At 42.7% G+C, this 25,220-nt stretch overlaps 1 protein-coding gene across 11 annotated transcripts in view; it reads left to right on the plus strand.

The window, feature by feature from the left end:
* LOC102008930 (cytospin-B) overlaps window positions 1-17,932 on the plus strand; it is a 278,140-nt gene extending 260,208 nt beyond the window's left edge. For 10 of the 11 annotated variants that reach the window (XM_005399302.2, XM_013522199.1, XM_013522201.1 and 7 more), the window contains 2 exons: window positions 7,406-7,465; window positions 17,716-17,932. In XM_005399302.2, coding sequence (XP_005399359.1) covers window positions 7,406-7,465; window positions 17,716-17,805 — 150 coding nt within the window. In that variant the 3' untranslated portion in view covers window positions 17,806-17,932. The remainder of the gene's footprint in view (window positions 1-7,405; window positions 7,466-17,715) is intronic. The other variant, XM_013522197.1, reaches the window with a different exon arrangement.
* The last annotated feature ends 7,288 nt before the right edge of the window (window positions 17,933-25,220 follow it).

A 25,220-nucleotide genomic window follows, 5' to 3' on the forward strand; every position in this document is an offset into this window, starting at 1 on the left:
TGCATGAAGAAGCTTCCCAAAGGGAGGGTGCTTAGCGTTGGGTTTCAAAGGAGACAAGCAAACTTGAATGAAGTGCACACCTTAGTTCACATTAGGTTGAGTGAGTACTGTCTAGCCTCTGGCCTGCAGCCTTGTTCTGGTCAACTTCAGTGTTTGGTTTTCATTTGTTTTTTAAGGGGGCTTTTTGACTTGTACAGACATCAGAAAGGCACCAAGCTAGACCTATAATGTTTGTAAAACTCTATTAAAGTTGAAATCTCAAAATGTTATCATATGGGGCTGGAGGTGCGGCACAGTCCTAGTGCACATGCTTACCACGTACAAGCCCTAGGCTCAACTCCTAGCACCAAAATAGACAATTAAAAAGAAAAGAAAAAGTACATAATGTAGCTGTTGATAGTCCAGAAAGTTCAGAAATCATGAGCTGCTCCCACCTGGATGGAAGTAATTAAACCTAGTACATTTGACCTCAGTATTAGTGATTTTTCTGGGGGATAAAAAAACCAAAGAAACTAACAAAGCTATCCCCTGTGACTTTAGGGATATGTAATCACAATTCAGTGAAATATTTCGGCAGTGGTCTTCGTTTTCAAGAAAAAGATACGGTTGAGCTGTTCATCTATGAAACTCTGCCAGTCAGCCTGAATACAGGCAGTTGGTAGAGTGGAATATGTTTATGTCACTGTCTGAAATGAAATACGAATGTGAGAGAATTTCTGGAATCGGCACCCTTTCCCCCATGAGTTTTGAGTGCAGTGCCCCATCAACACAACTTCTACTGGCAAGGCTGGCAACAGAGTCCTGCCGTAGGTTAAGGATTTGGGCTCTCTTGGAACTGGAAGGTCCCACACTTGACACTGAATGCACATGGGAATTTGTTTCAGTGATAATGGAAATTAGAACTGAAGAAATACTACAATTTTACAAATAAAAGGTTTAATTGAGAAGGAAGAGAAACTAAGAGAGGAGAGAGAAAATAGGGAAGGAACTTGAGCCTAGGGAGAATAGTTGAAGAAAATGCAGATCTGACAGAGCAGACTGGCCCATAATGAAAGAATGGACTAGCTCTGATGGCTTCACTGGGGTGCACCTGGTTCTTATAATAGGCGTAGAAGAAGGCACATTCTTAGATTCCTAGCAAGGCAGGATGGGGAAAAACAGATGTCTCTACCTTTAGTAGGTAACAGCTCATGGATTAGGACCCAGGAATCCTCCTGTCTTCTGTCCCATAAGGGTACCTGTTCCATTTCAGACCTGCACCCTCTTCCTCATAGGGGCAGGGCAGAGAGTGGACAGCCTTACACCCTTACGCACTTCTGTGCTCAGAGCTGCAGGGAGGGGAGGCATCTGAGCATCTCCAAGGGCATGCCCACTTCCCACATGAGCACCTGTTGCCTCCCGTCTAGCCTCTGCACAGTGGTTTTGTTACCAGATGGGTTCTGAAGAGATCCCCACAAAGAGGAAATGGAGACCTCAACTTCACCCACCCACAGGGAAGGTAGTAGGTTTGCTGACTTAGGTCACAGAAAAGAATTACGAGACACATCAGTGAAAGGTATTAAAAAGGTTTATTAGACACAGTTTTAAAAGTCAGCACTCAGAAGGGAGTATAGGCCCTCAGAAGGTGCATTACGAGATGAGGCTGCATTACAAGATGAGGAGTTTTTGTGTGGGGAACCCTCAGATGGATGACCTAGGACGTGTGTTCCTACTGTCTTCTTGGGTTACCCATTTGGCAGGCTAGATTAGAATGTAAGCTGCTTATAGGTGTTCGATATTTAGACATCTGCTGCACACTTACTAGTGCTGCTTCCTTGAGAGCAAAGGTCTGTGGAAGGAAGAGCAGTTTTCAGGCAAAAAGTCTGGGCCCAGGTTATGGGGTTTACTGTATCTTTAAGACCCTTAGGAGTTATTTTTTCTTAGTGAGATTCCCGGAAGGATAAAGGCATTGCAATGTTGTATAATTTTGTGTCATGAAGGTGCAATTTTTCTTACAAGTTCAACTTTCAAATCCGGTATCCTGTATCTCCTTTCTGCCTACCTTGTTTTCTCCTGCTTCAGCTATCCAGTGTCCTGGTGAAAGGGCAGTGGGTAATAATGCCTGGTTATGCCTGTCTGCTGCTGCCAAAATGAGTAAAGTCGTCTTTGTGGACCCAGAAGCCATCTCTGTCTACCACACTCCATGTTTTACTATTCCAGAGCATTTTGAAACTGTTTTCCAGCCTAGGCTATTTCTTCTGTGTTCAGTATCTACTTGGAAAACATAGTTATATTTGAATCAGGGTAGAGGGTCTTCATTGAATTTTGTATAAAACTTTTGATTTACGAATACCTTCTTAAACTGGGTGTGGTGGCACACACCTGTAATCCCAGCACTCGGGAGGCTGAGGCAGGAGGACTGCTGCGAGTTTGAGGCCAGCCTGAGCTACAAAGTGAGCTCAAGTCCAGCCTGAACTCAAGAGTGAGACGCTGTCTCAAAAAGACCAAAACAGAACAAAACAATAAAATATAATGTTTAACCTGACACATTTGACAAGACTTTTGGAAGTCATAAAATTTGTTCAGGGAAGAGTACAACACAAATGGGTATTACACTACTGCTGGAACTGAAAATTGGTATAAACTTTTTCTTTTTTTTGACCAGAAATTGAACTCGGGACCTTGTACTTGCCAGACAGGCGCTATGCCGTAGGCCCCTGCTTTTTGTTTTTTGTTTTTTTGGGTTTTGGTGTTTGTTTGTTTGTTTGTTTGTTTGTTTTTGAGACAGGGTCTCACTATGTAGTTTAGGCTGGCCTCCAACTCAGCGTTTTCCTCCTTCCTCATCCTCCTAAGTACTGGGATTACAGGCATGCACCACCACACCCAGCTGGTATTTTAGAAAGCAGTCTGGTATTATATCTCTAAAGCTGTAAAAGTGAATCTTGACTTCTGGAGTAATGGTAGCCTAAAAGCTAGCTCACAGACCCCTTTTTCCCTTAACAAAGTGGACTTAGAACAAGAACAAGGCCACATTAGCACCGAAACGGGAGGTGGCTGCTCCTAGTGAGGGCTGCACTGAGGGAAGCCTGGAGCCAGCGCACAGCTCCCCGCTCAGCGCCACAGAGCAGTGTTCGGCTGCAAGCATGAGGCTGCCCATCCATCCTCACTGAGTCCCCTTAATTTCAAGAAAGAGGGCTGGTGGCTCAGGCAGCATCTCCACAGACCAGCAGCTTCCCAGAGCTTCGACCACAGGCTAGAAGAACATGTGCAGAGCCACATCTTTTGTTTTTTCTCTGAATTGATTTCTAAGTCAGAGCTGGCTTGAGTGTTAGGCAGACCCCTTGTTCTTCTATACAGATGTTCAAGTGTGGGCAGAATGAAAGCTGTGGGGGAAATGAGAAAGTATAAAATTATGTATAAACAATTTGTTTTAAGAGATGAGATTTTGTCATGTTATCCAGGCTGGCTTTGAACTCCTGGGCTCCAGGAGAGCTACTTCAGCCTCTTTGGTACCTGTGGGGTCTAGTCAGGCCTGAGACTGGGTCCCAGCGTACTGGCTTCATTCTCCCGCCCACTACCAAGAGTATAACAAAAACCCACAAAAATGAAAAAAGTTAGTTTATTCACAATTTGGCCAAATTGGGTGAGCAGCTAGCTCCCTTGCCTCCACTGTGCAGAAGCTGTCCAATTTATAGACAAGTTAGAGCAAAGCCAGGAAACATCCACATGTAGATTTAGCTAAGCTTTGGCCCAGAGGGCTGGAAGTGTGGCATTCTCCTTGGCAGCAGGGCTAGGGGTGGAAGTTTACACTCTCAGCATTAGAAAGCTAGAAAAGTATAGTCTATCCCTTTAAAAAAATCGTATTTTTAAAGATCTATTTTAACCTCATGGTTATATCCTGAGCAGCTGGGCTGTCAATGCCTAGTTACCATGGGTCCTTTGTTCTAGTGATAATGGGAATTAAAAACTAAAACACAGCCGGGGATATAGCTCAGCAGCACAAGCGCCTGCCTGGCAAGCACAAGGTCCTGAGTTTGATTCTGGGTACCAAAAAAATTAAAAATAAATAAAAATAAATAAAAACTAAAGCACAAGCCGGGCATGGTGGCACACGCCTGTAATCCCAGCAGTCAGGAGGCTGAAGCAAGAGGATTGCAGGCCAGCATGGGCTACATAGTGAGTTCAGGGCCAGCCTTTCACAGACTCTGTTTCAAAAACAACAGAAACGATAAATAAAAACGAACATTTGAACAGAGACAATCTACTGAAAGACAAAATAGGTAAAACATTTAAAGATGTAGTTGTAGGCAAAGACTTTCTGAAAAGAACTCTAGTTAGACAAATAATGCCAAGAATCAACAAATGGAATCACATCAAATTAAAAAGCTTCTGCTCAGCAAAGGAAACTATCAACAGAGTGAAAAGACAACCTACAGAATGGGAAAAAATTTTGCCAGCTACTCCTCAGATGAAGAACTAATATCTAGGATATATCAAGAACTCAAAAAAAAAAAAAAAAAATTAAACCCTTCAAATTAAAGACCCAGTCAAAATATGAGCCTCCATGCTTATAATCCAGCACTTGGGGGCTGAGGCAGATGGATCACTGCAAGTTCAAGGCCAGCGTGGGCTACATAGTGAGTTCAGCCTGAACTACATAGTGAGATCCTGTCTCAAAAAACAAAAGGGCGGGGGGGGGCGGGCATCTGAAACAAATAGATGCTTCTTAGACAAAGAGGTACAAATGGCCCATAAATACAGTGTTTGACATTGCTGGCCATTCAAGAAATGCAAATTAAAACAACAGTAAGATTCCATCTCACTCCAAAAAGAATGGCTATCTTCAAGAAATTAAACAATAACAAATACTAGCGAGGTTGTGAGGAAAAAGGAGCCCTGCCCCATTGTTGGTGGGCATATAAACTGGTACAATCACTGTGGAAGTCAATATGGAGATTCCTCCAAAAACTAAAATTAGAAATTTCACTTGACTCATTTATTCCCCTTCTAGGTATCTTCCTGAAAGAATTAAAGATATCATACCATGGTGATACATGCATACCCATGTTTATAGCAGTGTAGTTCATAATAGCTAAATCATGGAAGCTACCTATATATCCATCAACAGATGAATAAATAAAATGGATTTATGTGCAATAGAATACTATTCGGCCGTAAAGAAGTATAAACTTGAGTCATTTGTAGGAAAATGGATGAACCTTGGGATCATAATGTTAACTGAAGTAAATCAGACACACAAGCTTAACGATCATATAGTTTCTCTTGTATGAGAAAATATATAAATAAATTACAAAATAAAAGACAGATAATAGGAAAAAAGAGAAAAAAGTTACTGTAATCCAGCATGGACAATGTATCTAAAATTGTACCTTGATTTAGTATCATTGTCTTTTGTGTTTTGTATGTTTTTGGCCTGTTGGTCTGGTTATTAATCTGCATATATATGGTAACTAACTTTATAAGGACTTATAGATAAATGACTCTGATGCTGGCAGAAAAAGAGGGGTGGATGGGAAAGGGGCAAATAAAATTGAGATGCGTTATATACATGAACCAGTTCCCCATGGTAAGCATGTAATCATTATGTACTGTAAACATGTACACATACAAATTTTTAAAAAGAGCTTGAGGGTAGGAAAAAGGAGCTAAACAATGGGAAGCTACACAAGGAAGTCCAAATGTGAGGCAGACTCTTCTTGTTAGAACAGAAAGTCTGCAGCTGGAGGAGAATATTACAAACCTCAGGCCATTGTCAGAATGAGTAAGAAGCCAGGTGATAGAAACATCAAGTTCTTCTCTCACTAAGAAAAATCCAAAATAAGCAGAAACTGTAGGGAATATACAGACATTTGAAGAAAGGTTCTCTGATGTGGAAGATACTGAAATGTGTTGTGAGTTTGGCAATGGGTAGAGTAACCACAAGAAAAACCCTCTTTGGAGTGGCCCAGGACTGCAGCCTTGGAACCACAGAGAAAATGCAGTTACAGCTCACTTCTGGTTCAATGTGTATTGTTTCTATCTTTTACAATCACCCCAGCAAGAGAACACTGGGGACTTAAGTGTCCTGCTAGAAAAGGAAGCAGATGTTCTTTTAACAATTTAAATGTAAAACTGGACAAAGTAGAGGAAAAATGAGAGAGACCTATTGCTTATTTCACAAAGTAGAGTCAAGAGGTTCTGTCCATGATCAGTAGTACAAGAAGTTCAGGAACATCATTGAAGGTCACAAATACAGTAACAGTAAAGGAACTATAATTAGATATATGACTATAAAAGGAGGACAGAGGTTCCTAGTACCTGAGTTCTCTGTGGTCTTGGGAGGAAGTCAGTAGATAAAGCTTCCACTTTAGAAATCAGGAAGTAGTACACTGGTGGTGCACTGTTATCCTATCCTCACTTGGGGTGCTGAGGCAGAAAAATCACTGCAAGTTTCAGACCAGCCTGGGCTAAAGGGTGAGTTCAAGGCCACACTGAACTACATAATGAGACCTTGTCTCAAAAAAAAAAAAAAAATGGTGTAAGCATATTACAGAGATACTGAGGTAACCACCAAAAGAAATAAAGAAAAGTTAAAAATTAATTCTCAGGGATGGGGATTTAGCTCAGCGGCACAGCACCTGCCTGGCAAGCTCAAGGTTGTGAGTTCGATTCCCAGTACCGGGGGAAAAAAAAAAGAGATTCTCACAAGGACAAGGATTGAGAGCAGGAACTGTTTTTCATTTGCTTATATTTAACTCTGTGCATATGTATATAAATATATCTATGAATAATATATGTGGCTTTGATAATTTTTTTGATACAGCACCATAATTTGACCAGTCTTACACAACAGATTGTGGGTGTCATAAATCTTAACTAAGCCAAAAATAACCACAGAAACAAAAATTTATCTTTGAAATTGAGCATGGTGGCTATAATCCAGCATTCAGGAGCCTGAGGCAGGAGGATTCCTGTGAGTTCAAGACCAGCCTGGGCTATATAATTCAGGGCCAGCCTGAACTACATAGCAAGATTCTATCTCAAAAAACAAAAAAAATTTAAAAATTACCTCTGATAGTCAAGTGTCAGTCACTAATGTTATTTTCAGTGACAGTTGCAGCCTTTTAGTCTTTTTTTCCTTAAACTGAGACCATTGTTCACGTAGTTGACTTATTACTTGTTTTATAATACAGTAAGCCCATGACTTGCAAACCAGTTCCAATGCAGGAGAACACTCATACATCGCGTTCATTTGTAGCCAACCAAGTCTTAGATAGTACACCTGTGAAAGTTTGGGACTTGAATGTTTATAGGTCCAGGACTTACTGTAGTAGGAACTCTTTAAGGAAGTGTCAGTTTGTATTCTTTCCTAGTAAAAGCTACCTTTTTTAGTTAATAATTCCAGTCTCTCTTCTTCTTAACCTAGAAGAGGAATCTCTTGTTGGCATTTGAAGCAGCGGAAAGTGTAGGCATCAAACCCAGCCTGGTAAGTTTTCTGTTTTGTACCTTCTCATTACTTTCTCCTTATATAAAAAAGAACTTTATGCCATCTACTAAACATTTTCTTATAAAATACTGAAATCCATTTGCAGAAGACCTCTAGATTTCTTTATGGATAAATTTTAGTTGTGGTAATACAGTGTACAGAATAATCACTAAAGCCCTGTTGTTGCCTTAGTACTCTAAGGACTGAGGCTGAGGCAGGAGGATTGCAAATTCAAGCCCACCCTGGCCAGCTTAGTAACTTAGGAAGATCCTGTCTCAAAATTAAAAAAATAATAATAATAATTAAAGAGTTGGGCATGTAGCTCAGTGCAAAGGTCTTGGGTTCAATAACCAGTACTGCCAAAAAAGGAAGGGGGAGGGGGAGGAAGTCCATACAAAGGAAGTCAATAGATAGCTGAGCTCCCAAGAAATAATGTTAGAAATTTAATGAGAAGGGAAAACCAGAGCCGTAAGAGACCATGGCACCCCAGGGGTAGAAATGGGGATGGTGGCATAAGGTTCACAGTACACAGATTCCTAATAGGCCCTAATGGCCTATAGTGTTGGTGGCAAACCTATGGCATGCATATTATTGTGGAAGATTTTTGTTGTGGGGGAGCAGTTTGAGACAGGTTCTCACTATGTAGTTCAAGCTGGCCTTGAATTCATTCATTATGTAGCCTAGGCTGGCCTTGAACTCCAAACACTCCTCCTGTCTCAGCCTCCCAAGTGCTGGGATTACAAGCATGTGCCACCATGCCTGGCTATTACATTTTTATTTGAAGAAAAGAGATGTCAATGAAAAAAAAAAGATGTTAATGTGGAATTGTTTTTTCTAAACTAAAACCTCAATATTCAGGTTTAAGTGCAAGGTTGGCACTTGGTGATAAATACACGGGCTTTAGGTTGCACTTAGGCACCCAGTCTCTAAAAGGTTCACCATCACTGGCCTGTAGATTTTATATAGAACCCACACAGGAGCAAGAGACAATACCTGCGCTCCTATAAACAGAGCATGAGTAGTGAGACCCTGCATAAAACCAAGGCTTACAACAGAAGGCTCTTTTCAGTGAAAACAGAAGATTTTAAAATTACAGCTACGTCCAGAGAGATAAGAGTTTGTCTCCACCTTGGACTCTGTGTGTGTGTGTGTGTCTGTGTATATGCGTGTGTGCAAAAAGTAAAAACCTCTTGTAAGAAAAGAAAAGGGCTAGATGAGGTTTGGAGTCTAAATTTATATCTGTGCCACTTGGAGCCCACCGCTTATATAGGAAGCTTCCAGTAGTAGGACCACCAGAGAGATGTTCACAAGCCAGCATTACAAACACTGAAGAAAATTACCCTGAGTTAGCCAGGAGATACAAATCTAAGGGTTACCCATCAGAGTTGGAGATTTAAAACAAAGAGGGATTTCATATCAGCCATGCTTGAACATGTTAAAGGTTGAAAGGAGGAATAGAAGCCATAAAGAAAGAAGATAGTTGTTGGTTTTAATTCCATTTCTGTCTGGGGTGACAGGTCCCGAGAACGAGGTGCCGGTGGATAAAAAGAAAAACAAGAAAGAGACAGTTCTGGATCAGGGAGCTTGCAGCCTCTCGGACTGAAGGATTACCATCCTCCTTAGCCTTTTATTGGGATACATGCAAAAAGCAACAGCAGGGCAAATGGGAGGAATAATGAACAGGATTGGCGAGGACAATACCACTCAATTATCACAGGAATGAGACTTGACTTAGCCACCATGTTATCATTCCTTCGGGCATATCTCAGCAAGGCATCTAGTGTTGTCCCAGGGGCTTTCTACAGGGACACGGGTCCTGCTGTCATTTCCTTTTACACCAATGCTTTAGCTAGACTTCCTCCAGAATCAAACAAGCATATGGCTTGGTCAGGCCCGAAGTCCCACATAGGTAATACATTGCATTGAAAGGTAAACTAAAGAATGTCCTTCTCCACACATAGTACCATACAAAAAGAGAAATTTGGAAAAAGAATCAAATAAAGGTACTAGAAATTAGAATCACAATGAAATGGGTTGCCAAACTGATTGAACCCAAGGATACTCTACCACTGAACTACACCTCCAGCCCTCTTTACATTTTATGTTGAGACGTGGTCTTGGTAAGTGGCCCATGGTCAAACTTGCAGTCCACCTGCCTCAGCCTCCCAAGTAGCTGAAACAACAGGCATTTGGCGTGTGCACGTGTGTGTGTGTGTGTGTGTGTGTGTGTGTGTGAGAGAGAGAGAGAGAGAGAGAGAGAGAGAGAGAGAGAGATAAGTCATCCAGAAATAGTTTCCAGGTCACCACTCAGTGTTGTAACCAAGGACCTGAAGCATCTCTTCTCTGCATGCCACAGTCTTTAATCTGTTGGTGTTCTGTCCCCATACTTCCTCCTCTGTGGCTGAATGTGCTGGCTGCTCCCAGATATGACTTCTGTCTGCAGGACAGGAAGAAGAGGGAAGGAATCTACCGTCTCTTTCATCTTTCCCCTCTGATAAGGAAAGCAAACAGCTTCTAAGGATTCTTCCAGCTCACCGGAGGTGCTCTGTTAAATGACTATCCCATCTGTGAAAGTGTTTGAGGAAGTAAATATATAGCATTTTTCACCTTTTGTTAGGGCGAAGCATGCAAAGGAGAGATGTTGGGAATGACTATTGGGTTAATCAGCTAGTTTCAGAGTTTAAGATAGTGCAGGACAAAACCAGGCAGTGTAAGCCAGGTGTGGTGGTGCACGCCTATAGTCACAGCACTTGGAGGCTGAAGTAGGAGAATTGCCATGAGTTTGAGGCCAGCCTGGGCTACATAAGCAAGTGCAAGGCCAGCCTGCACTACATGGGGAGACCCGTCTCAAAAAAACAAAACAAAAAACAAAAAAAGACAACCTAGTAGAAAATTATCAATGTCTAGAACAGATAATTTACAAGAGAGGCTCATGAATGGCCAGTAAACTTGATGGATGGATGGATGGATGGATGGATGGATGGATGGATGGATTTGTTGATTGATTGTAGTGCTGGGGTTTGGACCTAGAGCTTCAAAAATGCTAGGCAAACTACTACTAAGCCACACCTCTAGCCTGATTACTAAGCATTCTAAGTGTTGAATTACATTAGTGATCAGAAAAATGTAAGCTGAAATAACAGTGAGATAGGATTCCATTACCCTCAGAGGATGAGAGGAATCCAAGAAATGAAAAAGTGAAAGTACAGCTACCATAGAAATCTATCCATAGAAATAGAAATGTTATACCAGTATAAATTTGAAATAGAACATTTCCTAGAGAAATAATCAGCACATTTCTTCAAGTATTAAATGTAAATGTAGAAAAACCAAAACAATAAATGTAAATAGTTCTCCAAGACTTATTAAGAAAGAAACAGTACTTCAACCATTAAAGTTGAATTCATACTTTAAAATGTAGTCACAAAAACAAACAACATCCCAATAAGCCCAGATTCTATCACACCTTTATGAAACAAATATTCCTATTGTGTATGTGCAGAAAATTTAAAAAAAGAAGGGCCTTACACATCTGACCACAGTTGAGAAACAGGAATTTTATTTATACTCTTTGCTTTTTTGTCTTTTTTTTTTTTTTTTGTCTTTTTGAGACAGGGTCTCACTATGCAGCTCAGGCCAGTCTTGAGCTCATTTTATAGCCTAGGTTGGTCTCGAACTCAAAACAATCCTTCTGCCTCAGCCTCCTGAGTGCTAGGATTACTGGCATGCGCCACCACACCTGGCTTTTTTTTTTTTTTTTTTTTGGTACTGGGAGTCAAACTCAGCACCTTGTGCTTGCCAGGCAGACACCATGCCACTGAGCTACAGCCCCAGTCACTTTGGAAACGACGAATGAGTACCAACTAACCAGCCCAAACAGAGTTTGCATAAGGACCATGGACATGAGAACTTGTAGATTATATTATACAGAGAATGTGTGTTTTTCTCTTTTTTTGTACTGGGAATCGAATTCAGGACCTTGCACTTGCCAGGCAAGTACTTGTGCTACTGAGCTATATCCCCAGCCCTGTTTTTCTCTCTCTCTCTCACCTGGCTGTTTTTTTCTTTTTAATGTTGTAGTTAATATTTGCTTCTTTCATAACTTGCTATTTTTTTCATAATTTTCATCTAATGTATTCTACAAGCTGGTGATGGGAACAAGAGTGAGATCATCTTTTGACCTCATTGGCAGAGCCAGCAATTTCATTTGTAAGGACAGTGGAGTTGCTGCTGACAAATATGATAATTAATCTCAAAAGCATTCAGGGATGCTTTTAAGCAGTTCAGCCAGTTTATATCATCAGCAAAATAGAAATTTCCTACATTCTTAACTTTGCTTTTCTGTGTCTTGTTTTCCCTTTGCTTCTGGAGATTGAGTCTAGGGCCTCACCATGTACTTTATCACTGAGCAATACCCACAGCCCTGCTTTTCAGTATCTTAATGTGGATTGAAAAACAATATATTGAGTTTCATTTGACACTTTTACACTAAACCCAGTCAGCGGGGCCAGGGATTTAGCTCAGCGGCACAGTGCCTGCCTAGCAAACGCAAGGTCGTGAGTTCAATTCCCAATACCGGAAAAAAATAAAAAAGTAAACCCAGTCAGAAGTGACAACTGTAATTAATCCCATCTTGAAGCAAGTTCTGTTAGATCTTGCAGGAAATTATTTCCTGTGCTATCTGTAGTTAAGTACATATATCTATCTGGGGAGATCCAGTTAGAAAAGATGAGCATAAAAAGTGGAGCTCTTCAGTGTGCCCCACCTTTTAGAAAGCATCCCTTCTTAGCCACTGTGTAGCGAGGCAGTTTGAGTCTGACACATCACAATGGTGAGCAGTTCTGTATGGAAAGCATGGGGTAAGAGGACCTGGGGCGTCACTCTCATTGCCACAAAACAACTGCAAGGTTTGTCCTCCAGGGCTGATGTGTCTGTGACTTGGTAAGCAGACACTGCTGCATCAGTCATCTGTTCCCTGCAGGCTGTTGCTCACTGAGTGAGCTGGTGCCACCCCCAGGACAGCCACTGCACACAGATGAAGGTCTTTAAGGCCCCAGTGGAGCCTGAGCATCACGACTCAGGATTTCAGAATAGCAGAGTAGTCCCTTAGGTATGATTGAGCCTATGTGTGGTGTGAACTTTATCACATGCACCTCAGTGGTTACTCTTAGCCTAATGGCACACATCAAAAGACCATTTTTCTCCTATGTAAGACATGTCAGGCACCACTGTGGGCATTTCCCATGCGTGGACCCCCTGGGCCCTCAGGACTCCTGTGCAGTGGAAGCACTGCACAGGTGGGACACAGGCAAATGCGCTTCACAGAGGATCACATGGCTAATGAGTAGCATAGGCAAGAGTCAGAGCCAAGCAGGCCAGCTCTAAAGCCTGTGTCCACAGCCCCTCGGGGACCCTGTATCCACCTTTGGGGCTCTTAAAGTACAATTTATTCATGGTTCTGCATCACTGGCTCTATTATATCATAATTCTTTCGACTGTTCAGCAAATCATCATCCCCCTACATCTCCGCGAGACTATGAGCTCCCAAGTACAAGAAGCCTTACTTTTTTCCCTTAGTTGTCTTTTTTTAATACCTAATAAACCATTATTTATTTGTAAGTTAATAATTCCAGTAGTTTTTGGTTGGTTTGGTTGTTTTGTTTTGTTTTGTTTTGTTTTGTTTTGTTTTGTTTTGTTTTGTTTTGTTTTGTTTTTTGAGACAGAGTCTCACTGTGTAGTTCAGGCTGACCTGGAATTCACTATGTAGCCCAGGCAGGCCTTGAACTCACTACCATCCACTGTGTTAGCCTTCTGAGTGCTGGGATTGTACATGGGCACCATCGCAGTGCCCGGCGTTGTTTTTGTTGTGAAATACGTGTAGGATTTACCAGCGTAACTTGTGAAGTGTACTCACATCGTTGGGCGTCCATCACTACCTCAGAGCTCTGTTCCTCTTGCAGAATTAAACTTTGTGCCCATTAAACATAAACTCCTCGCCCCTCACCCCAGTCCCTGGAGACCACCATGCTGTTTTCTGTCTCTAAGAATTTACCTGTTTGGGGTGTGTCAGATGAGTGAAATTCATCAGCGAGTGCTTGTCCTTGTGGCTGGGTTATTTAATGGAGTATAATGTCTTGATCATGATTCCTCCACATTTAACATATGTTTTCCTTCCTTTTCAAGGCTGAATAGTGTCCCATTGTGTGTATAGACTAGTCGCTCACCCATTCATCTGCTATGAACTCGGGAGTTGGTTCCATGTCTTTTGCTATTTTGAATAGTGCTGCCATGAACATGGATATACAATTACCCTTTCAAGTTCATGAGCACGAAGGTATTGAGGAAATTCATAGCCAGTATTTTCCAAATCAAGTTCATGTGCTCTCTAGCTAGAGCTTTTTTTCTTTTCCCTTTTACCTAATCTCTCTTCAGCATCCTATGCTACCAGTATTTAGTATTGTTACTTTGCAAATTTTGTTAAGCTTTTCTTTCGTATGATTACTTGCCAGAGATATATCTTCTTTGGCCAAGAGTCTGTTCAGATCTTTTGCTTATTCCTAAATCATGCTGTTTTCCTATTATTTAATTTTAAGATTCTTTGTATATTTTGTATAGACATCCTTTATCAGATATATGATTTTCAGGTATTTTCTCCTAGTCTGTAGCTTGTCTCATTCTTTTTTTTTTTTTCAGAGACTGGGTCTCAATATTTAGCTGAGGCTGGTCTTGAACTCACTATGTACCTCAGGCTGTCCTCAAACTCATGGTGATACTCCTGCATCAGCTTCCTGAGTGCTGGGATTACAAGCATGCACCACCATGCCTGGCCTTGACTCATTCTCTTAATAGTCTCTCAAAGCACTTTTCTTTTTGGGTTTCAGTTTTTGTTTTTGTTTTTGTTTTTGTCTTTTTGAGATCGGGTTTCACTGTATAGTTCAGGCTGGCCTTGAACTCACATGGTAGCCCAGGCTGACCTCAAACTCACAGTGATCCTCCTGCCTCAGTCTCCCAATTGCTGAGATTACAGGCATGCGCCACCACCCCTGTCCTCAAAGCAATTTTAAATTTTAATGAAATCTTTTTGGTTGTTTGTTGGTTTGTTTTTTTGAGATAGGGTCTCACTGTGTAGTTCAGGCTAACTTTGAACTCACTACGTAGCCCAGACTAGCCTCAAACTCATAGCAAGTCTCCTGCCTCAGTCTCCCAAGTGCTGGGATTACAGGCGTGTGCCATGACACCCTGCTATTTTTTTAGCATGTTTTTTACAAAGTGCTGTTTTTAAATACTCATTGCCTAAGAATTAAGATGTGTTATGTACATGTACCAACTCCCCGTGATGAGTGTAATTTACTGAAAAGGTTGTCTTTTCTTTATTGAATTGCCCTTGTATCTTTGTAAAACATCAGTTATCTATATTGTGTGGTTCTTTGCAGGGGGGCTCTGTTTTGGCCCACTGATTTAAGACTCTGTCTCACCAGTACCACACTATCTTGATTAATACAACTTTATAAAAAAAAATCTTGAAATCGAGTCCTCTTTGTTCTTTTCAGAATTGTTTTAGCTATTATAATGCCTCTATCTTTATGCATTTTAGAATATGTCAGTATTTGTAAAAAATAAAGACTGGGATTTTGATTGGAATGAACTGTGTCTAAACATGAAGCAACAAACAGGAAGAAATGGCAAACAGTACTGTCTTCTAATCCATAAATGCAAAATCTATCTCCATTTACTTAGATCTTTGATTTCTTTCATCAGTGTTTTGTAGTTTTCTGCATATAGAATTTACATATATTTTGTTAGATGTAAACCTTTGAACTTTTTTTGGTGCAATTGTAAATGGTATTGTTTTTCTTATTATAAATTCCAGTTACTTTTTTCTGATGTAAGGAAGATGATTGAGTTTTGTACACTGACTTTGTATCCTGAGATCTTAGTAAACTTGCAGGTAGACCCTCTGAGATTTTCTGCCTTGATAATGCTGTCATCTACAGATGAAGGCAGTTTTATTTCTTCCTTTCCAATCTGTATACCTTTTATTTCTTTTTCATGCCCTAGTGCATTAGCTAGAACTTCCAGTACCATGTTGAATAGGACAAGTGAGAGACATCTTTGCTTCATTCCTGATTTTAGGGAAACAGCATCTTTTACAATTAAACATATCAGCTATCAATCTCTTGTACATCCCTTTGCTAGATAAAAGAAGTTCTTGTAGTCTTAGTTTTTATCATGAATAATTTTTGAATTTTGTGGAATAATTTTTTCTTCATCTGTTGATGTGATCATATGGTTATTTAGTCAATATGATGGATCATATTGGTTTACAAATATTGACTAGCTTCCCATTCCTGGGCTGAGCCTCAGTTGATCATGATGTATTACACATTTATAGATTAAAGCGTTCAACTTGTTAACATTTGTACAATTTGTTAACTCTTTCTACCTCTGAAATTTGTCTGTAATTTTCTTGTCTTTGTCTAGCTCTGCTGTTTGAGCAGTTGTGCCCTCTTCCAATGAGCTGGGACGTGTTTTCTCCTCTACTATTTTTTGAAAAAGTTGTGTGGAATTGGTATTATTTTTCCTTAAGTATTTGGTAGAACCCACCAGTGAGGCCATATGAAGGTTTTTAACTATTCAGGCAAACAAGTGGCATGCATTATTAGATTTTACTAAGGTAACATACTCTTCTCTGAAATGTACAAAATTATTTCTTTAAAAATTTTCAAAGTACCAAATATGATACCAATAATATACCAAAATATTTTTCCTTCAGTTGTTTCTAGTATAAAGTCCACTGTGTAAAATTATGTTTAGACTTCCAAATTCTGAGACTGAAGGCACACCCTTCCCCTAGGGAAGGTTTGCCACTCTCTTGAACTTTTAGGTTTCCCTTCTTTGCCCAGAATTTAGCTACCTCTGAATCAGCATAGCCAGTCTTTGTCACTTCTTTTCTCTAATGTCATTAGCAACTCTCTTGTATTAATTCTAGCTTGTTGTATATCAGTCTGTGCACAGGGCTCTTACTACATTGCTGTAGGTGGAAAGAGCCTTTTGGTGCTTATAATCTGTAACTGTTTGGGGCTTTTTCTTTCAAAGTTGTTTCTAGGCATATCTACATATAATGTTCTATTTGTTCCTTTTCTACCCTCCCCCTGTGAATAACAATAAGCTTATAATTTTTTGTCACGACCACAGAGCATAACAGGTAAAATGTGTCTTCAGACATTGTCTGACCAGGGGATAAATGACTCGTTAACAGCCTGCGCTAGTTGTGTCACCGCCCAGGAACAGATGTGCTCAGATCAGCCGTGTTATTCCGCTGCATCTCTGCTTCTGGCTTTCCGCCAGGGTTCTTTGCTACTGTTCTCTTGTGACCACAAAAGAATCCAAATTCAATCCCAAGTTAATTATTAAATATGATGTTCAGTGGCACCAGTTTCCAAAAGCTTGACTAAGGGCTTTGCAGGGAGCCCAGCCCTCTTTCCTGTCAGTTTCTGGCCTCTGTCTTACATTTGTTTGGTGCAGGCTTGATTGCAGAATTAGCAGAGAAAAAGAAGAAGCAAAAATAAATAAGTAGCAAAGAAAATTACTGAATGAGCAAAAGAAAAATCACACATAAATGATAACCCTTAATGCTAGTAAATAAGGTTCAAGGTATGGTGGCCTCATTCCTAGGAATTTCTCTTAAGGAACTCATGCACAAGGACCAAGGCTCCATGGAGATGTTTACCAAAACGTCTGTGGTGGTGAAGAAGAGAACGTGAACTGCACATCATAGCGGGTGGGCAGCAGCCCCCTCAGACAGTGTGCAGTCGCTGATGAGGTAGCCAGGGAAGCAGTGCAGCAGCGTGGAGGTCACGATGCCGAACATGTCCAGTGAGGGGGCACAGAGTGCGTGAGCGTGCGCCCCCACGGTGGAAGTCTGGGAAACTCAAGGCTAATTTACTTACATTTAATTTGGAAAGGCAGAAACAGTTTCTAATGGTGAAATTATGGGTGAGTCTGTGTAAAACTTTTTTAAAAAACTTTTTAATGTGTCATAAAGATGAAAACAACACAAGCTCAATCATGTCTTGTGTCTTTTAAAAGGGACAGTGGCTCCCAAATAAATAGGATGAAAGTATTTTCTTTTTAATTTGGCACATTCCATACCACCTGTGTTTGCCTCCATCTCTGTCTGTCAGCAGAGTGTTTCCAGGCAGGATAAGCCCTGCGACGTCTCGTTGGTGACCTGTCCCCTTCCCCTACAGGAGCTCAGTGAAATGCTGTACACGGACCGGCCTGACTGGCAGAGTGTGATGCAGTATGTGGCCCAGATCTACAAGTACTTTGAGACATAAACCCAAGGACCTTAGATCAGCCACTACCGCCTGCAGTGTGTCCCGGAAGCGCCTGGTCAATGTCCAGTGACCCAGCTCTGCCCACAGCCCAGCTGTCTGAATTTCCAAGGAAGGCCTAAGCCAAGTGGATCAAATGTCCAATGAGAAGCAGAGCCGGATCTACCATGTCTCTATGTCAGATGCAGTTGCTCTCAGACTATAAGGTGGGGAGTCTTCACTCTTCTGGAAGGTTCTGCAGAAGATGCCTCCCTCCTAGACCAGCATCCCCTGCCCAGGCTCATTTCTGTGAGGACCCAGGACAGTACGGCCAGTCCCATTTGGGGACTTGATGCATGATCTGCACAGAGATTCATAACAAACAGCACCTCCGAACTAGTCCTTTTTTGTTTTTTTCCCTGAAAAAAATGTAATTTTTTCCTTTATAAAAACTTTGCCCTTGCCCCCTCCCCAAAAAATACAAAACATCTTTTATTCAGAGCAGCCTGGAAACATGTTGGCTTTGCCATTTGAGGGAAATATGATCAATTTATAGGTGACATTTTAACACTTAGAGCTTGACTACATTTTTAGACCCCACCATCTCTTATTTGATTCTTAGGATGTGCAGAGGAGCCCCAAGTTCTTTGCTGAAGGATCCCCGTGAGGTACCCATGTAAGGAAGTGTGTGCAGCGTGTGGTTCATGGCCAGAGGGGAAACCACAGGAGCTATCTGTAGTGACTTTTCTCCTTCCGCTTGTTCAGATCCCTGTTCACACCCACACACATCTGTTCCATATGCAGAGCTTGACCAAAGGCCACTTGTGTGTGTGAAAGGGCCTATGTCTGTTGTGATCTTCACTGACTCACACAGTTCCTGTGATGGAAGCCTGGGGAAGGTGAAGGAGGTATATCTAGGGATTCTGGGAAGACAGCACATCTAAACAATATTTTGGTTCTAGACAAATTTAGTTTTTAGGACTTCATTTGGCCTTTCACATTTGCATGGCCAAAAGAAGCCCTAAGGGGTGGCAAGGACAGCAATGGTTATAACTGAACCAGTTTCCCTTAGTAGCAGCAGGATCCTCCCCAAAGTACTTGGCCCCAGTGTCTGTCTGGTGGCTCTCTGGTATTCTTCTTGGGCAAAGAAATGTGCATCTGTAGCAGATGAGGATGCCAGTCACACGGGCAGTAGAGGTAAATGCCCACCACTTGCTGCTTTAAGTGCCAAGCAGCACTGTGTTCATGTCTGTCTGACAAAGGGTCATGTGTACAACTCCCTTAGGTCTGTAATTGCTGCCAAAACTTATTTAAAGTGAGTCTCTAATTGCTCATCTGAGCACATGTTCAGCATCAGGTTCTAGGGGCTGCAGGTTCAGTCCTTGTCCTGGGAGCCACATGGGCTCTGTCCTCTCCTCCAGGTTAGCTCTTTGCCACGGGGCCCTGCTGGTCAGGCCAGCCCTGATTCTCAAGCTGCCTCAGCTGGTGCAGGGCTAGAGCCTCGGTCTCCCAGCTATGTCTGTAGTTTTCAGCTATGGCTGTGTGTCTGAATCCCCTGGGGAGCTTCTAGACCACCACAAGCCTGACCTGCCCAGTCAGGTGAGTCAGAGCATCTGGAACAGGAGCCAGATGTACTCTATACAATCTGTACATGATGCTGGGCATGGTAGCATACCCCTGTAACCCCAGAACTAGGGAGGCTAAGGCAGGAAGATCGCTGCGAGTTCAAGGCCAGCCTGGGCTACAAAGTGAGGACAAGGCCAGCCTGAACTGCACGGTGAGACCCTGTCTCAAAAAGTCAAAACAATCTATATATGCTCGGAGTTCACTGGGATGCTGATGCAGGGCCGCATGGAGGAGACCGTGCCTTCCCAGCAGTCTTGTGGGACAAGTAGCAGCAGGAAATCCTGAGCAGCTCTTTTGGGACTGGTATTAAATTACATAACTGGCCCCTTTGTTTTCAAATACAACCTGAGGTTCAGTTGGAACAAATACGGCTTGTTCCTTCCTGACGAATGTATCCACGTGAGAGCATCACCTGTGCTGCTTCCTGCCCCTGTCTTTTATTGACATAACCGATACTGTATCTTCACAGTCTCCAGGCTTCAGCTTTGCCCAAGAGCACTGTCCCCAGCCACTGGGTTAATCAACCAGTGGTTGTGTTTAAACTGGAATTACTCTAGGGCAGCGGTGGTGAACTTTGAGAGGCCAAGTGTTCAAACAGCACCCTAAGACCCACTTACTTATCACAAAGTGCCAACTGCAATTAAACCAGAATACTGAGGTTTTAGTTTAGTTTAGAAAAAACTCATACATTAACATCTTTTGTCTTAAAAGAAAACACAGTGACATTCGTGCCATAGGACAGGTTCACTGCCACTGTGCAGAGGCTTTGTGTGAGGTGGGGTCTTGGATCTCCGGAGGGTGGTTAGCTTGGCCAATGCTGGTTTTCAGTGGTGACATGCAAGGATCTAAGTGGAGCTGTGGGAATAGCGGTCTCTGTGCTGGGCACAGTTTCCCTCAGGTACCTGCCCCTCTCCAGTACAAACCCACACTGCCAATGACTGGCCAAACCCAGCCCTCCTTACCTGTGCCCTACTCCCCTTAGGTTGGAAAGAAGGAAGGAAGCATCATATCAACAAAAGGCCTTGTGCAGTTTGTTTTTGCCACTCGAGGCTCCTTGGCTGCCATTCTCTTTACCAGGAGACATAGAAGAGGAGCATTGTGTCCCGTCCGCAGAAACAGGTGGGAGGATTCAGATGTGAGGCTGACCCGGTAGGGGAAGGGCCAGGCCCTCCAGCACCACCAGCTCCCCTGAGGTCAGGAACCAGCCAGCTGGCCTTGAAGGTGTGGGATCTGGGGAGAGCTCAGAGCTCAAAACTGAATGTGGGAAATCGGTAAACTGAAAAAACAAAGTACTGCACTATCTTATATTTTCTTTACTTCTGCTGAGTTAATTGTACCATTCCTAAGCGTCTGCCCTGAGGTTTTCAAAGGCCATAACAGCTATGTGTCTTCCCTTCTCTGTTCTGCTGGTACTTATTAAAATTGTTTGCTGGTTCTATAGATACATTTTTAATATATAATATTTATATAAAAATAACTGAGACGGAAGATCCTGAGGACTTAAGATTTACAGAGGAGTCCATGGTTTTTGCAGTGAGTTGCTTTGTGGTTGCATCTTGCTGACTGACTGGTAGGGTACTCTGAGCAGCTGTGCTCTGAGGAACCTGTCTCTCCCTTGTCCTTTTCTCAATTCAAAAACAGTGTTGGTCTTTTGTTCTTCGTTCAGCTGTCAATTTGTAGTTTTTGTGCAGATCTTCCAAATTAAATGCTGTGAGTGAACAGCATGTTCCATGAAACCTGGTAGCACACGTCTGTCGTCCTGGCTACTCAGCAGGCTGAGTTAGGAGGATCACTTGAGCCCAGGAATTTGAGGACAGCCCAAGACCCCATCTCAAAAGAAGTTCCAAATGATTAGCAATCTAGCACTAACAGAAACCTGCCACCTCATTGCTGCCACCCGCTAATGTCAGCCGAGGCTCTCATTCTATGCCCTTCCCATCCCCCACGGAGGGGCAGCAGTGTCAAACCCACTGGCCACATCCGCAGTTCGTTCTTAGCATTCCACAGTTCCAGTGCCATTTTGGGATGCCCTACCAGTGACATGTGGTAAAAGATGTACTCTTACAGCCTTTCAAGAAAGTTCTTTTAGCTGGGCATGGTGGTGCATGCCTGTAATCCCAGCACTCGGGAGGCCAAGGCAGGAGGATTGTTGCAAGTTTGAGGCTAGCTTGGACTACAAAGTGAGTTCAAGACCAGCCTGAGGGAAAAGAAAAACAAAGAAAGACCAGCCTGAACTGCATAGAGAAACCCTATCTCAACATGTTAAAAATAAATAAATAAACTACTTTTACTGTCTACATTGCTCAAGTTCACGGGGTGTTTCAGTCCTCTGACCCCGGTGGAGTTTTGCTGAATCCGTAACATCCTGAGTAGCTCACTAATTCTAACTACATTAGTTGAATGCAGTTGATACATCTGTGGCCTCGTTTCTATAAAGAGCACACTAGATTGCACCAAGCACTGTCAGGATATGACATGCAAATATAGATGTATTTAACTAATAACATGAAATATAAGATGTATGACTGTGTAATGTTTCTAATAAATATATTTTGTTTGATGATTTTTTTCCCCAGTGACATTGTTAATATTTCTCAAAGCACCAAGCTGCTTTCAAACTAGCATCGTGTGTGCATGCTTCTCCTTTATCACTTGCCAGCTTTACCAGATTCACCACAAAGGGCTGGGGCCCAGGCTGCTCACGGTCTCCTCCATCCACAGCTGCCTTGCATGACAGCAGGCTCCAGCGAAGATCCCCCCTTAGGGCCCTCACCGGATGCTGCCCAGCTGTGTAGATGCACACCACATGTGGTCACATGCCACTGAGACCCTGGAAACCTGCACAGGATGGGTGTTAAATGGAGTTATGTCAAGGTGGAGGAAGCAGAGTGAATATAAATTTTGACTGACAGTATATTCTGACATCAAGACACTGCTGGTTTAGCAGGTGATAAGTGACCCTTCAAACATCACCTGCAAACGACCATTGAGTATAGTGTCTCAGGCCACCAGCCCATCCCACAGGTCAGGAAAAGGAGCCTATCCCTCCCTGATCCCCCAGAATCCAACTTCTCCCAGGGAAGCTCCACTGCCCCAGCCTTTTTTTCTTGAGAGCACAGTCTCTGATAAGGGCTCATCTCACACTGACCCAGGACAGCAGCTCACTGCCCTCTCAGGCGTGAGGTGACAGGAAACACTGTTGAAGAGATACCCGGTCTTGTTTACTCGAAATCTGACAGCTTGCACCATCTTGGGTTATTGAGGCAGCGGGAGAGCGCGCACTCACACCCACACACACGGCAGTTTATGAATGGCCAGTGTCTCAGCATTTGTGAGTTCTCCCATATTTACCATTTTTGGGCATTTAGCAGGGTGGCTCCCAAGGGTCTGGGCGCCTACATGAATGAAGCATGATCTGCAGACATCTCTGACGGCTATTTTAGCATACCCACCTGAAAGGTAGGTGTACCTGGGTTTGAAGTGACCTGGGAGCACTGAACTTGGGTGTCTTTGCTAGCCTCTCTGAGCCCAAAGTCTTCATGGTCTTAGTTTGTTTTCTATTGCTCTAACTATGCTGAATAATTTATAAAGAACAAGTTTAAACTGGGTGTGATGGCTCACACAGTTGTGGCACTCTGGGAGGGTGAGGCAGAAGGATCTCAAGTTCTAGCCCAGTCTGGGCAATGTAGACCTTGTCTCAAAATAAAAGATAAATAAGATCTGAGGATGTGACTCAGTGCAAACACCTTGAGTTTAATTCCCAGGACAACTACCCACCCTCAAAAAAAAAAAAGTTCTGTGTGAGTCATGGTCTGGAAGCTAGGGAATCAGAATGTAGTCCTAGTGCCTGCTGAGGGCCTTTGTGCTGCATCACACATGGCAGAGGGCACCATATGGTGAGGAAGAGCAAGCGTGGTAGCTTAGGGCTCTGTCCTGTTGTAGAAGCCACTGCTGCCATCATCATGGAAGTCCCACCTTCATGCCCTAATCTAAATACCTCCTAAAGGGCCCATTTCCAAATACCACTAACATGACTTTTGGCGTTTTATGTTGTTTTGTTTTTTGTTGTTTGTGGTTTTTCGTTTTGGGGGGTTTTTTTGGAGGCATGGTCTCGCTATGTAGTACAGGCTGGCCTTGAACTCACTTATGTAGCTCAGGCTGGCCTCGAACTCATGGCAATCCTCCTGTCTCAGCTTCCCAAGTGCTGGCATTATAGGCATGTACTACCACACCAAGGTATAGCTTTGAGAATTAAACTTCTAAAATCTGAACTTCCAAGAGACATATTCAAACCATAGCAGCAATGGAGAAAAAGCACCCACCTCCACAATGGTCCCATTAAATGAAGACTCAGGTGAGTGGATCCCAGCAGGTCCAGCACTCAAAAGTGCTCACTATTACCTCGTTTCATAGTGAGCAGTAGTCTCTGTTCACGGGAAGACTGGTCACTCCGTGGAGACTCATCCCACTCTGCCCATTGGCCCAGAACCGGCTCTCCCATCATCAGGTGAGGAGGGCTGGGATTCTTAGGCTATTTGGTAATACTTCACTCAGCTCCTTGGGAGTGGAGCTGCATATTTCTTTACTTACACTGCCTTAACCTATTGAGCAATAATTGCTATATAAGTAATGTTTTATTAATTGGTAGAAACTTCCAGCTGCCACTTTCCCGCTGACTTGGAATTCATCATTGAACTTGGGGTTGATGAATGCCTTAACATTCAGCCTGAGTTCAGGGAGGAGGTCAGTCTTGTGAACAATTGTTTCCGACATTTTCCAGCTTGATGGTGAATGGGAAAGACCCCTGGGGAGAAACTCAAAACCTGACCATCCTAAGACCTCGTCATTGTTCCTTTCTTTGTTGTTATTATCTCTACTGTCATAGATGAAATGATTGTTTTCAAGCAGAATTTCAGAGCCTTCCAGGTTCTTTCAAAGAAACCAATCTAATCTAACTTGCCTGCTCTACCAAAACTTCAATGAGAATTTTCCTAGATTATGAAAAATGCCATAAAAAGATTTGGCCATGACTTCTTACAGGGTTAGCCAAAGAGCTCTGCCACCCCTCCCACCCATCTATCTGGGCTGGGATCTATTTATATCACTGCTTTATTAAAGGAATCATTGCCCTCCTATCAGAAGAGGGAAGCAAATCAGAAAGTGGGACATGGGAGAAGTTAGCCATGGCTTTCTTTTACTGCTATGTGTGAGCTCAGAAGGCCTGGCCATCAGTTGAAAAGTCTGATTCTGGAAAGAACATCTGGCTGGAGGAGGAGCCTCATCCTGAGAAAGACAGTCGGGGCAGGATCACAGCAGTGTTGGGGTGAGAGGACACCACTGGATCCTTCCAATGGCAGAAACAGAGACCCAGGCAGTGGGGACATGCAGCTCACTGGCAGCAGAGAAGATGAGCTATATTCAGTCCTGGGGAAGCAGTTCAAACTGACATTTTTAACTTCCACTGGTTTATTTATTTAAATTTTTGTACTAGGAATGGAACTAAGGATCTCATGCTTGCCAGGCAGGCACTGCACCACTTAGGTAAATCCCTGGCCCCTCACAGATTTAATTACCTATGTTTAGCGGGGAAAATAAGCTCTAAAAAAAGGTGTGTCTATTGCCACAGGCGTTGCAGTCAATGACTGAGTGCCCCAGAGCAAGCACAAGGTGGTACAACATCATGTGTCCTCTGGAGTCCTCATGCACTCATAGATGGGGCTTTGGGGAGGTGATTGAATTGTAGGGGTGCTGGCTTGCTGCCAGAAAAAGTGGGTCACTCACTGGGGACCATGCATGACCTGGCGGGGAATAAC

Source organism: Chinchilla lanigera, unplaced genomic scaffold, assembly GCF_000276665.1.
Source record: "Chinchilla lanigera isolate Chin_1 unplaced genomic scaffold, ChiLan1.0 scaffold00066, whole genome shotgun sequence".
Taxonomy (NCBI): Eukaryota; Metazoa; Chordata; class Mammalia; order Rodentia; family Chinchillidae; genus Chinchilla; species Chinchilla lanigera.